The sequence below is a fragment of the Candoia aspera genome, chromosome 3, assembly GCF_035149785.1.
Source record: "Candoia aspera isolate rCanAsp1 chromosome 3, rCanAsp1.hap2, whole genome shotgun sequence".
Lineage (NCBI taxonomy): Eukaryota > Metazoa > Chordata > Lepidosauria > Squamata > Boidae > Candoia > Candoia aspera.
The window spans coordinates 107,395,054-107,409,378 of record NC_086155.1 but is presented as its reverse complement, the minus strand read 5'-3'; the positions used below and the strand labels follow the sequence as shown (position 1 = coordinate 107,409,378).

Sequence of the window (14,325 nt, the reverse complement as noted above, 5' to 3'; positions counted from 1 at the left end):
AACTGGATTGATTCCATTTTTTGTTTCTGTCTCTCTCCTCTATACTGCAGGGTCTGAATGTAATCTTTAATGTAGCCCTGGCTCTCTTAAAGGTAAGATAGTTCTGTAATATTCCACTTAACTTTCCGTATTCACTCACTTCAGCAAGTCCACAGATGTTACTTGGTGCCATAAATGTTACTGTACTGCCTATACACATATATTTTTGTTTATTATTTTGGTTAATTGGTTTCTGGAAACTGTAACAGAAAATAGAATGTACTTTCTTCCAATTTATTAAAAATTCCCATATTAGTGACCAGGATGTGGTTCTTGTAATTGTTTTAATTTTTAATCCCAGGAAAATGAGTGAACCATTATTTTGTTAGACTCTTTCTTAATATGAATGTGTTTTGGAGGCAAAAGGTCCAAATGCTCATTATCCATGTTACCTTTCATGTAGACTACTATAATGTGCTCCACATGAGATTGCTTTTGAAGACAGTTCAGAAGCTTCAACTGGTCCAAAGTGCAGTTGCTAATTGGAGGTAGCAGATTCAGCAGTATTTCACTTATGCTATGGTTGACAATTAGTTACTGGTTTACTTGCAGTTCTAATTCATCTTTAAAGCCGTATCCAAGTATCTATAGAATCATCTTTTCCAATGTTTCTGTACAAACTTTGAGGGAAGGTGCACTGGGAGTCTCCATCCTGCAAGAAATGAATGGGATGGGGTCAACAAAGAACCTTCTAAGGGGGGTCCCTGCTCTTTGGAACACCCTGCCTCCTGAGATAAGGATACCTTCAACCTCCTGGCCTTCACAAAGGCCTTGAAAATTTGTTCCACAGGGTGTATAATACAAAAACTGCTTTGGTTAAATTGATTAGGTGGGATTTTTGTTTTTATTAGCTTGTTGTTCCTTGTTTGTAAATCTCCTTGAGACCTTTGAGAAAATGGGCAGGGTATAAATAATGCTAAAAATACAAATAAATAAATGAATCTGTCTCTTGGTCTGACAATATTCATAATTATGAGAACCTATTGCAGGGTGACTTTTGCATGAAAACATCTCATTAACCGATTTCAAAGTTGTCTCCTGCCTGGGCTAACTATCCCATACTCAACCTGTAAAAGTATTCAAAAATAGTTCTGTAGCATGGACTTCCTCTTTTCTTGGCTCTCCACTTCTGCTGACCCAGCTGAAAATGATAAAATGCCACTGGGGCATACTCGGGCTCTCTTCTATGTAGAGAGACTTCTATTCTCTTGGAAGGTGAGCAATACACTTCATTGCTAAGAAGGAACAGTGGCAACTTTAGAACAAATGTGTTCCATCATTAACTCTGGATGGGGTAACGCTCCCACAACAAGAGAAGATGTGCAGCCGGCAGCCCTCATGAACTTGTGGCTGCTGCTTGTGGCTAGGAGGGTCTTTGCACAATAGTCTTGTGCACCAGTTGTGCCCATATCCTAGATCAGAAGGCACTGCTTATAGTCACTCAGACCTTAATCACCTTCCAGTTGGACTCTTACAATATGCTGTTCATGGGGCTGCCCTTGAAAAGCATTTGGAAGCTTCAGCTGTCCCAGAATGGAATGGCACATGCAGTAACACCACTGGTATGTGAGCTGTATTGGTTCTCAGTAGGCTTCTGGGTGCACTTCAAGGTGCTGGATGTCACCTTTAAAGCCATACATGGCATGGGGTCAGATTATTTGCTGGACCTCCTCTCCCAGTGCCTTTTGCTCATCCCACCAGGCAAAGTGGACATGCTCTGGGTCTCTCTGTTGAAGCAGTGTCATCTGGTGGGTCCTAGGAAGTGTGGCTTCTCTGTCATGGCGCCTCTCTTATGGATAGCCTCCCCACTAAGATATGGACAGCCCCTACCTTGCTGGCCTTCTGGAATGCTGTGATGACCTGGCTAATGGAGCTGTGGGTGTGGATGTGCCTGATGGGTGATGTTGAAATTTTGTCAGGGTCCTTGACTTAGTTTCCTTTTAACTGTTTGTAAATTTTAGTTTTTGTTCTTTATCTTTGTTTGCCATCCAAAGTACCTTTGGTAGATGAGTGGCTATATACATTTGTTAAATAAATAAATAAATAAATAAATAAATTACATGCTTTGTTTCTGGTAATTGGCATCAGCTGAATATGGCTGGCCATAAGCACAGTGCAATTTTTTTTCTGGTTGACTATAACAGTTCACAAGGCTTCCTTTCTACCTGTTATGGAAGGAATTTAAATTTCTGGGCACAATGTGGAATGCATTGCTATTTTAAGAGCAGCAAATGTGTGGCTTGCTAATGGTGTGCAAGTGATAGCAATGTCTAGCAAGTGATAGAATGTGTATAACTGTATCTATCCTTCTTGTTTCCCTTTTTGAATATGTCTCAAGAAGGTTTCTTTATTTGCACTGCTGGGAATCTGTGCCTGCCCAAAAACTCTGTTTGAAGCCCCTCAACAGAACAGTTTACACACTGTGAATTCCCTTTAGCAAGAATCCTGCTCAGTTCTTCCTCGCCTTCCACAGCTGTAGTACCTTAGGAACACTCCTCTCTTCAGCTGTATTTTTTACTCTCCTGTTTGTTATTACCTCTTCTATATTTAAATGTTATTGTTTCATGGTTATCAACTCAATTCTTTTCATTCTGCATTTTTATTTCTCATAGTAGATTTATTTATTTTTATTTCTCCTAAGCTTGCTGCTATATATATTAAGTCTTCACTAAATAGGCTGATTGTAGTTAGTCTTTATTTTTGGAACAAATGCCAAGCCCTCTCATGTTGCTACAGTGAAGACATCCAGTGTAATTTGTGTTTGGTAGTGATCTTGGTATGAACCCATCATTTAGACTCAGCCTGAATGATAAAATGACCCCCATTCCCATTCTTCTCTGTGCTGACGATATGGCTATGCTTTCCATAACCCAAGTGAGCTCGTGTAGATACCGTGAAGTATTATCTTTTTACTGCTATAGGGAACATCTTGAGATCAATTCATCAGAACAGAACAAAGTTCGTATACCATATACAGTTATACAATATAAAAAGGGTATAGAAGTATAAAACTATAATATGAAAGGCAAAGGATGATTACTCTAAAACAAGGGTACCAATATTTTCCAGAAAGCACTCCAAGTTCCTGATAAACTGCAACATCAAAGGAAGATCAGTTGAGCAGGTTACAAATGTAGACATTCACTTTCAGTCGTCTGCTTGTTGGACCAATCAAGCAAGCTCCGTATAAGAGCCCAAAGAATACCCTTTTTATTCCATCCTTAACTCTCATATTCAATTAGAATTAGGCTACATCTCCTTTGGAACCCATCTGAGGCTACGCTGCCACATATGGTGGTTGAAGCAAATTCTCTGGGGTAGATCCTTAGTTCACCTTATATTATTAGTTAGGTTTGAATTTTCCTTAAGTAGACAAATCAATTTTGATCTGGTTTACTGTGGCTTTTCTTCCTGGCATTAGCGCTCTCAGCAGTGACAAAATCATAGCTAATCTCAAGTGGACCATTTGGGGCCTAGACCTTCAAATAGATAGAACCAGAGTTTCCTACTTGCATTATAGTTCAATAAATATCCCTTCTTGATCCATGCCCAAATACTTTAACATTTTACGTATCTCACACAGAAGAGTTTTTACCTTGGCCCAAATTGCCAAATTGGAGAGTTACCTATTAGGGTGACAAATGGCATATATATCAACATATCCTATGAAAACCTTATCTGTATATGTTCCCATATAGCAGTTGAGTCAATAGTACTATATGATGGGTAGAACTTATAACACAAAATCTTAGAAATCTTAAATGTTCTTCTGTTTTACTCCAAGGACACCAAATTTCAGCCATTTTTTTAAAAAGATTGCCAAATTTCTAGCAATAACTATGGCTTGTAGAAGTCATCTGGTGCCTCCCTCACACTATTAATTGTTCAGGCTTTCCTGAATAAAAATGTTATTTTACATTTGATATATTGCTATGTGTTAAGATCTGGTCTTGACCAGTAAATAAAAATAAATGAGATGGCATTCATTCTCTGCTTTTGATTCCTTTTCACTTGCTCAGTACCAGATTGGGTGGACCAAAAGAAAGTAGTGAAATGATCCACGAAGTCTTGGTAGATCATACCAAAAAAGAATGAAAAGATGACTATCAGCAACAATCCAGTGTTGTAGATCCTGCAAACTGCACTTCAACCTCTCATGAAAGTGATGAATGATCCTGAGATGGAGCATCATAGTGTGTGCAAAATGTTTCAAAATGAAGCAGATTCCAAATAACCTTTTTCAGTTCTTTTCATTTTGCATTTTTATTTTTCATAGTAGATCTTTTGCTTTCAGCTAGGCATTTTTTGCCCCTAAGCTTGCTGGCTTCAGGTAATTTGGAACTGTTTTGAGCATGGAACAACTGTTTTCATCTTGAAACACCTGCAAAATTATCAGAACTGCCTTTCAGGTTTGAAATAGCAGTTTTGCAATTGACATTGAATGTTTCAAATTCAGAATGTTTACACATTTCTGCTGCCAGGTCGCTGGCTTGAATTCAGCACAAGCTACCCAGACTTTTCACATGGCACAACTAGATAAGAATTGTTATTGGACTGGAATGAAACTACGGTACTTTAAGCAAGCGATTGCCGTCTGTCAATGTGAGAGTGCTACAATTTAATTCCTCCCTTTTCCTGCCTTTCCTTTTCCATGGCTTAACAGACTTCTAGGTTTGTGTTTTTCAGGCTTGTTACTAGGTGGCAGTTAATTGTTGCCATAACTAGCATAGGAATTGCCAACAGGAATTGTATTATTTTATCGTTTTAATACATTTTATTTCTGCTGTTTTAATTCTATTTCTGTAAGCTGTCCTGAGGCACTAGGGAATGGGCTGCATACAAATACGGTAAATAAATAAACAAACACAAAGAAGGTTATTTTATGCCCATATTTTACATTTCTATTTAAAGCAGCACCCCTGTTTCATTTAAATCAAGATGTCATCCTCCAATTATATTTTTAATCCTTTGCTCTTGAAATCACTATGTGGAAAGGACTGTATGTCAGGGTAGCCCTTACCTCAAATAAGACACGGACTCACTTAGAGGGTCTAAGGATTTCCGAGTTTATTGAGGTAGAATGCATACGGAGAAAAAAGACGGGAATGGGGGTGTGGTGGCAGGGTGCCCCGTTTATACTTTAGTGGCGGACCTTGCTCTCCTCCACCCCCCATTGTCCCAAAGCCGGGTCCGGATGGTGCTTAGCGCCGGTATCGCTCTCTGATGGGCTTTCCGGGCTATCTCCGATGTCTTCTCTTTGTTTCCTTGCGTCCCCCGGGGTAATGGGTGGGAGTTCCCCCCGATCCGTTGATGGTTTCCATGTCCTGTTTGAGTTGCTCTTCTATTATGCGTTGATGGGTTTTGGATTATGTGTGCTTAAGGGATTATGTGTGTGGTTGATGGGACAATGGTTATGCCTTCCTCTTTCCTGATGTGCATGTTCCCGTTGTGATGCACTTATGCCTTGTAACGGGGAACATGACACTGTATCACAACTACTGCTTGCTCCATATTATATTTATAATGTGTTCTTAATTTATAATGTTCGCTCATTTAAATGTTTTACATTAATCAGCTGTATTTGAATAATTAATCAACTACTTTTCTTTATTCAAGGGGCAGCTTTAATAATAAAAACAGGTTTATTATTTAAAAAATGACAGTATTTCAGAATTAGCACAAAGAGACCATTTTGGTCTTCTAAGAAATTCAAAAGCTGAGCTGAAAATCATAATGACTGAAAAAAAAAAAAGATGAAAAGCTCCCCAAATATGTGAAATATGTATTAGAAAACCGGTGTATCATTGAGATCTTATTTACCCCATGAGCTTCTCTTCCATTCTACATGTTAAATTAGAACAGCAGAACTTGAAAGATTCTGTTACCTTCAAATATTTTTGAGCTCTGAATAGAAGTATCACGGATTAATTTCCTGCATCTTATAGACTTATGGCCCCAGAGCTTACAGTATTTTTCTTTGTAGGTCTTTGCCTCAAAGGATTGTGGATTTTCCTTGATTTATAGTTTTAAGCAGAATGGTCTTCATTCTGCTCTAGAATAATCTTTAGAGCATCCATCCAATTGATTCCATTCCCAAAAAACTTTATGTCACAGAAATGTTCAAGGTGTTAGTTTAGAATGAGCAGGCTGCAATTTCTCAGTAGAAATAATGAAAGACTTGTTCTGTGCATGTGTGTTTCAGAGAAAGGGAACATGGTTCAGGGAAAAAGAAATTTCATACACTTAAGACTCCACAGCTGTTATCGTCTGAGATCACTGCAGTCCTTTTATGATCATTTAACTAAACCAGGAATGGCAAACCTATGTACCTGTAGATGTCATTGAGCGTTCCTGATCAGTGGCGCTACTGGGAATTGTAATTCAGCAATGTCTGGAAGGCCAGAGATTCCTCACCTCTTATATCTGAACTTGTCCTCTTATAATCCTGTAATTTTGAGTGAGGACTGTTCTGAAATCTAAACACAAATTTATTTCATGTTTAGTAGAGTTTCCCAATATATTGCCCTCCAGTTGTGATGGGCTGCAACTCCTGTCATCCAAATTAGCACAGATCAGTCAGTGGCCTGGCTCGTATGTCTGTCTGTCTGTATTTATTTATTTATCAAATTTTTATAGCTACCCATCTCACAAACAAGTGACAGTAAGCCATAATGTGGTTTGGATGTGTGGATCTATGCATTATGGCTTGGCCACAAGTCATTGTTAAAACATATTCAGTTTTTTGCCTGAACAGTTTATGTTTGAATTTAGTTGGCTGATAAGTGACTTTTTCTGTAAAACCTAATTTGTATTCATATCTCAGGCACTGCTTCAGAGTTTTCTCTGTGAGTAAATTCACTTTCAGCAAATACCTTCAGCTTCTAAAGAATGTTATGTTTGCTGTTTTATGAGAGTAAACTGCTAGGATTCTTTGGGCAGGTTATAAATGTAAGAAATAAACAAACAAAATTCTTTTTCACTGAACTCTTGACACTCATCTAGGATTGGGTTAGAAAAATAAATATGTGAGGCATCCATTTGCATTAATAAGCAAGCTTGCAACATTATTTTCTGTTAGAATGATTCTATTTATACTATATACCCTATCTAAGCTTGTGCCTGGCAGCCTTTTTTAAATCATTGTTTGATGAGATAGTATCAAACAATTTTGCCCAATTTACACAGTGCTGTTTGTTTTCTTCAGTGTGTTGAATTTATTTAGTCTATTAGTCTTTTCGGCTAAACTGAGGTGTTGAATTCCTTATGATAATTCAATGTTCCCCTTGGTGAGTGGAATTCTTTAGAAACTGTAGGATATGCCTCTATATGGTGGCTGGGTACTTCTCAGTTTGCTGGGAGGAGGAGTCCAGCAACATCGTACTTCTTCTCATTGCCAAAAGGAGCAGGAGACAGAGGCCTTAAGTTTTGGTCCCAAGGCTTGATGCTTTTCCTGCCTTTGCTCAGGGCAGAGCTATGTCTTTCAGTTCCCCTGTTCTTGGACTTTGCTTCAAATCTGCAAAGAAATGGCCAGTTAGCAAACATAACTTCAAACCTGCATTTTAGGAAATGAAAAGGCAAATTGCTCCTGTCAGGGACAACAAAACAGAACAAAACAAAACCCTCCTACTGAGAAAAGGAGCTGCAGTGTATTTATTCATGCAGAGAAAGCAAAATTCACCCCCTTCCTGACTGTACACATCTACGAAAAGTAAGGAAGAGGACAAAGCTTTCCAACAGGATACATGGTAGCCATAGCTGCCATAACAGCTTTTTCAGAACCAGGGCATCGACAGAGGCGGAAGAAGCAAACTGCAACTGTGGCTTATGCCCAACAAAGACTAACTCCCTTTAGTCCCTATCCTTGCCAGCACATGCTGTCATATAGGTATATCCAAAACTAGGGGACCTGTGGATGCTGAGAAGGTAATCAGGACCCTCTTAAGAGGTACATGAAAAGAATCATGAAATGGTGGGTACAGGCTGATGTTTGCTTGCTTCTTCCTTTAATCCCTGACTTCTCCATCTTTTCTTTTTAACCTGAACTTGATTCCATTTTAGAATTCTGTAAAGATGCTTGGTGTGTTACCTCTTCCGAACACCAGAGAGCAGTGCCTAACAGAGACTGATCCTAGCTTTTCTTGAATGTGTGATTAGATTAAGGATACAGAGTGCATAGCTTCTGTTGATCCCTCAGATGGGAACACCTGCAAGAGAACAAGGTTTCAGCATTTCTCAAATGACTGAATATACTGAACTCTGATACAGTATTATATCATAATGAAAATGCATCTATATGACATGTGAAAGAATGGAAAGCTGTGGTTCTGTTTTTACATATCATAACAAGAAGTCTGCTTCAAATTATATTGTATACAGTATCTGCAGCATTTGATGAACTGTACTCCTGCTCACAGAATGTTATAGCATAACAAATTTCATAGTGTTTAAGTTGTCAGAAGATGCTTTGTCTTTAACAGAGCAACATCACTGCTCATCTGGATTTTTTTTATTGATTCTGCTATTCTTTAATAGCAATGGATCACCTTTGGAACAGACTGACCCAAAAGGAGACAGCAATTAAAAAGCTATAGGACAGAGAGGTCAATATTCTGGTATATTAGTGTAATGGTATATGGGAATGACCTTGGGAGACAGGGGGAAGAGATGCTGCCTAGGGAACAATCAGATAAGAGAGGGCATAACCCTCAGATTCATAATGGGTAGAGAAAGAAACTTAGAAAGGAACCTCCCTAATTTACCAGGCTGTAAAGGAGTTGGCAGGAGATTTGTACTTTCAGACTTGCAAGATTCTGTTAATGTAGCCTTACAATAAGGTAGAATTAACTCATTTGATGGTGTTTCCTGTCTGGTCTACCTGGGAAGGCTGACATCAATCTTACAAGCATCTCTCCGCACCCCGCCATCTCCCAAGGTCATTCCCACATACCATTTCAATTAGATATCCCCTATCTTTACTTTTGTCTATAATTCCATGACACTGATAGCTAAATGTTAACCAGTATTTACGTTTAAGTCCTGGACTATAGAGAGCTACCATTAGCATACCATTTCACAGAACCATGCTATTTTGGGGGCTTCTATTACTGTATTGTTTTTAATATTGACTGTGAGGTTTTAAGGTTGTGTATTCTTGTAAAACTGTCAAGAGTCCTGAGGGATTGTAGGAGGGCAGAAATATAATTAATAAAGATGTCAAGGCTTGTTTACATGATGTATATGAATAAAATTAGTGTAAATCATGAAAAAAGTAAGCAGAACCAGATTTTTTTTAAAAAAAGAAATGATATAAATGAAAAATTATTTAAATAAAATAAATAGTTGATTTCTGGCAGTATCCAACCAGATACTTCCAAGAATTCTTAAAGAAGTGCATGGAAGTTACAGCAAATAGGCAACACGGTCATTTATAACATTGCCCATTTTTTTTCTTTAAAATGGAAGATATTGTTATAAACCACACACACATATGGACCATGCCTAGTACCTTCAGTAAGCTCTTAGAATAAATACATTTTTTCTGGGTAGCTTGCTTTGGGGGCGGCGAATAACTGCTACAGTAAATCTTTCTCCCACAAAATTTCAGTTATCACCCTCCCTAGATATCAGGTAATCTCTATGTCCTCTGTTGTGGATACAGCATCATGCAAAACTTAGAATGAAGCATTAGATGCTTATTATGAAGATTCTATTGTGTTTGGACTGACAGAGGCATCGAAACGTCAACTCAGTCCATCAGTGACTGACCATAGCAGTAGTGAGAACTACAGATATGCTTTATTACAAGTTTTGTTATGCTTATTTGGCTAAGGGTTCCCCCTTCCTATTTTTCATCTGTTTGATGGACTACATGGCTTATACATTGACTAAAGTTCAGCATGGGTCCAAAGTGAGTGGAGTCCAGCACCTAGCCTAGAGACAAAATCTTAAGTCATGTGTCCATAATTTCCTGGGCAACTGTGGAATTAACTCATTACTGGGTATCTCTGCTATGCCAAACCAGAAGGAAATTTTCAGAAGTCACTGAAAATGTTGGGTGTTTCAATCTGAATGATAGCTAATGTAAACAAGTCAGGCAGAATCTCTATCAAGAAGCAGAGGCATCTGATCTGGCCCTAGGCACACTGAAAGCTGTGACAGGACAATAATCAATGGCTCATGCTAGCAAGTTCAGTCACCTCCATGACACTTGTGTGACGAATGACATGGCTACATATATACTGTTAGTGAAGAATGGATTAGATTCATTGAAGGGAAAAAGTAAGTAGAAATCATGTTGCAGATAATGATTGCCAAGCCCACAATGTAAAAAGATAGGTCAATTTGGGAAAAAATGTGAAGCAAATGTTAAATACCCTTCATGCAGATGTACATGCGAATAAGATTTCTATGTTGTCTCTACTGTGGCTTTCCTTTTGCATCAAGCACAAGTTCAATTACATCCGCCATTTAATATTGCTCTAGGCTCAGAATGCTTATTTGATATATTTAGACTGGTTCTCTTGAATTTCTGCAAATTTTCCTACATTAAGCTTTCTGTCCTGAAACGTATACTTAGTGCTGCACGAACAGTACAAATGCAGACTATATAATTCCAGTTTTAGCACTTGGCTGTTCCATTTTCCCATCTGTCTTGCATCCGTGCAGCAATCTGGGTGGGACTGACAGGTCTCCCCTCCCTATTTTCTCTATTCCATATGTCTAGGCAGGATTAAATCTTGATTTGAAAGCCTGTATCTATCAAGGCTACTCTTTTGGTTGAATTTCAGTCTGGCTCTCCTAACCAAGAGACAACAAGGTGGTCTGTGTCTTGGACAGCTGTGGAGCTAACATAGATGGAAGGTGGATTTGGAGGGGAGTTCACCATTGGCTTCCTATGACAGCATTCTCCTCTGAGACATCCTCTGCATGCTCCTTCAACTACCTCCGCCTTTCCCTTCCCCCGCCTTTTCTATCACTTCATTACCGATTCACAGAGAGAGGCAGCAGCAGCAGCAGCAGCAGCAGCCGCCTAACCACGCTTGTCACGAATCAGGGATTGCAATGAGCTCATCCTTTTTTTCTTTGCAGCTTTACAACCAGCCTGGGCTTTTTGCTCTTTCTGCTTCTCCTGCTTTTACTTACACTCACTCCCAGGCAATCTGGGCCATTGCAGCCTTTTTTCTGCATCATTCTCTGCCATTTTCTCTTTTTTCAGGCATTTTTAGATCCAATTCTTCAGCTTATATTTGCAGCTCTACTTTGGAATACCAGCTTCTCCTATGCTTCTTCCAGACATGTTTTCTGTGTTTTTTTTTTGATACTATACCTGGTTGTCCCTGTTGTGGACAATAAATGCATTGGTTTCTAAGAGACCTAAATCTGGCTCCCAAATTACTATAGTGCAAAACTGTGGCTTAAGAAGACAGCATTTCTCATTCTGGATACTTGCAGTTTTTTGCTGATGGAAGAAGGGGTGTCTTGCCCAACCCCAGCTCCCAAGCTCGCACCACCCATCAGAAGGTCCCAGGATATTCATGATGAGAGAAGCAAGCTTGTGAATGAGTATGCTTGTCGAGTGCTGGAACTTCTGGGGATGGGGCATCGCCTGTTTGTACCTCGTCTTCTTGCGGTGAGATCCTTGTTTTGCAGAAACGGGTGTCTAGCAAATCTGTCATTCATGCCTACTGTCTGCCTGTTTTCACAGATCCATCTCATCTAGTGGTTAATTGAGAGGGTCTTTCTCTTTTAGACATTATAGTTGGGAAGCAATGGCACTTAGCTACGTTCCTTCTAAACCATGCATAGGCAACGTGGTGTCCTCCTGTTATTTTGGACAACTCCCATCGTATAACATTATTGGTCATGCTGAATGGAGCAGCTTTGTATTCTAGTCCCAAATAGCTCTGCCTGTTCGAGATAGTGGGCAGGAAGAACTGGATTAGATTATTTTGTGAATCCAACATTAGTCCTCTGTTCTGAATCTCTTTTATATTTTTAATGTTCCATTATGTAATTCTCAAAAGCATGAAAGATGGAAAAATGAACTGTTAATTTTAAATTAATGTCTATTTTTAAAAACCTCATGTTATATGACTTGTTGCCATTAAGATTAAGAAACTCTTATCCTGCCTTTCTACTAAGGTACAAATGACAATTTCTTTGGTGTCTTAAGCAAATCAGTCATGTTTGAGCTGGACTCTAGAATAAGGATATTGGCATGAAAATAATACCTCTTATTAAATAATAAAAATATAATTGCTAATGAACTATGATTCTGAGATATTTATGCATATTCTTGTCCTTGATCTGATGGTGAATATGGAGATCCTATTTGACAAGCAAAGAGTACAAGTTTGAGGGAACCAAACTTTCTCCTAAAACTCTTTTGGTGCATCTAAAATCTAGTTCTTTGCACTATTCTGGCCCATCAGCTTACTTAATAAATTGGCAAAATATCATCAAAACATTTTGACGCTGTAGTGGATAAATATTACCCAAATCAAAAGATATAACATTTCTATTATTTTTAAAATCATGATTTGTGGGACCCCAAGATTTGTCATTGTCTAATTTATAATCCATCTTATCCTTAAGAATCGGGATTCATAGCTATATATTTCATGCAGTGACTTTTACAGCTAGATTGCTGCTGTTCAATACTGAGTCACTGCTAAACAGAAGAGTTTTTTCCCTATTAACCTGCCCTTAAAATGTCTAAGACTCTGTTAAGCTGTAACTGTTGTCTCTAGAAAAGCAGCATATGTACAGTATGTGGCTAAAATTTAGCAGTTCAAATACCCTAACCTGTGGGTGATCCTGCAGTCACCCCTATTTTTTTGTATAGCTTTCCCCCAATAAATTACATGTACTGTTGACGTAACAGAAGTTACTAGTTATTTTTTAATTTGGCAACCTTGTAAATCTAATAAAATCTTTATTAATGTATAAATCCAGATTATGTGAGACCAAGGAATGTTTGGTCTGGTATTCTGTTTCCTGTAGGTGTCTATAGAACATCGTGGGGATGGTTTTTATTTGCTGCAATTTGTCACCAGTATCTCATATTTAGCTATATTAGAGGTGTGCTGTCTTTGGAAATGGTAATTCCATTTAACTGTCATGAATAATAATTGGAAAGACACTGTATCTATTTTTTTTTAATAGCTACTGACCATCACCTCAGCCTAGTTTAGAGAATTAAATTGTGGTGTGTGCAGAAATATATTCTGTGTCTATAACATTTTAATACCTGAAGAGATTGTCAGTGAATTTAATAGCATTACCTCATATGGTACACTTTCTAGGCATCATTCATAATTTTTATGTATTGGTCCTGTTTCATCTTTTGCTTGTGTTTTTTTTTAATGACTTTCTTCTCTAGGTTTTCTGTCTTTATCATTTTAAATTTTCTACACTGTTTCACTGTCACCTTTTCTAGATGAGGGACCAGAGCAGCCACACGTGTGGATTTATATAACATGACTATATTTAGCATTTTATTTTTTTTCCCACTCCTTCACTCCCATTAGTTGGATTTTCAGTATCTTATCCCATATCATACAATTATTGCTATATATCTCACTATTATACAGTAACTCTTCAGTGTATGTAATTTTCTCCTGGCTGTACTCTCCCACATTTATCTCATCTTGTCATTTTTTTTGTATCAGTCTCACAAATCACACCAAATCCAAACCATTTGAAATAAATTGACTCAGTACGAGAGAACCAGTACAGTGTAATGATTAAGGTGTTGGACTAGGAGCACAAAGGCCAGGTTCTAGTCTGCTGTCAAGCCTGAAATCTCACTGGGTGACTTTGGGCCAGTCACTCTACCTTACAGGGCTGTTGCAGGGATGATAGGAGGAAAGAGCTCTATGTGCACTACACTGAGCTCCTGAATGAAAGGCAGGATATAAATCAATGCAAATACAAATAGGGAACTAGTTACTTCTCTAACTTAAATAAGTTATTGGCTGATTCCTATCATACATTTCTTTTTAGCAGTTTAATTTTGTTTCTTATCCTCTTAATGACTAGAATTTTGTAGAAGATATTGACCCCCCCCCAAAAAGTAGTTCCACAAATCTAAAGTCTACTAGATAATCCCATGAATCTGTCTGTGGACACTTTCAAAGAAGGTTTTATAGACTGTATAAAATGGTGATTGGGTTTTAAGGGAACTTAAAACTAACTTAATACTTTTAATTTTGAAGCAATGCAACAGAATGCACATAAAACCAGCTTTCTCTGTTTTTTCTGATACTGTTATCTTTACTACTAGGG

At 38.2% G+C, this 14,325-nt stretch overlaps 1 protein-coding gene across 3 annotated transcripts in view; it reads left to right on the top strand.

The window, feature by feature from the left end:
- RABGAP1L (RAB GTPase activating protein 1 like) overlaps positions 1–14,325 on the top strand; it is a 170,550-nt gene that overhangs the window by 99,924 nt on the left and 56,301 nt on the right. For 2 of the 3 annotated variants that reach the window (XM_063298498.1, XM_063298499.1), the window contains one exon: positions 51–92. In XM_063298498.1, coding sequence (XP_063154568.1) covers positions 51–92 — 42 coding nt within the window. Of the gene's footprint in view, positions 1–50; positions 93–11,485; positions 11,669–14,325 lie in introns of those variants that run through there. The other variant, XM_063298500.1, reaches the window with a different exon arrangement.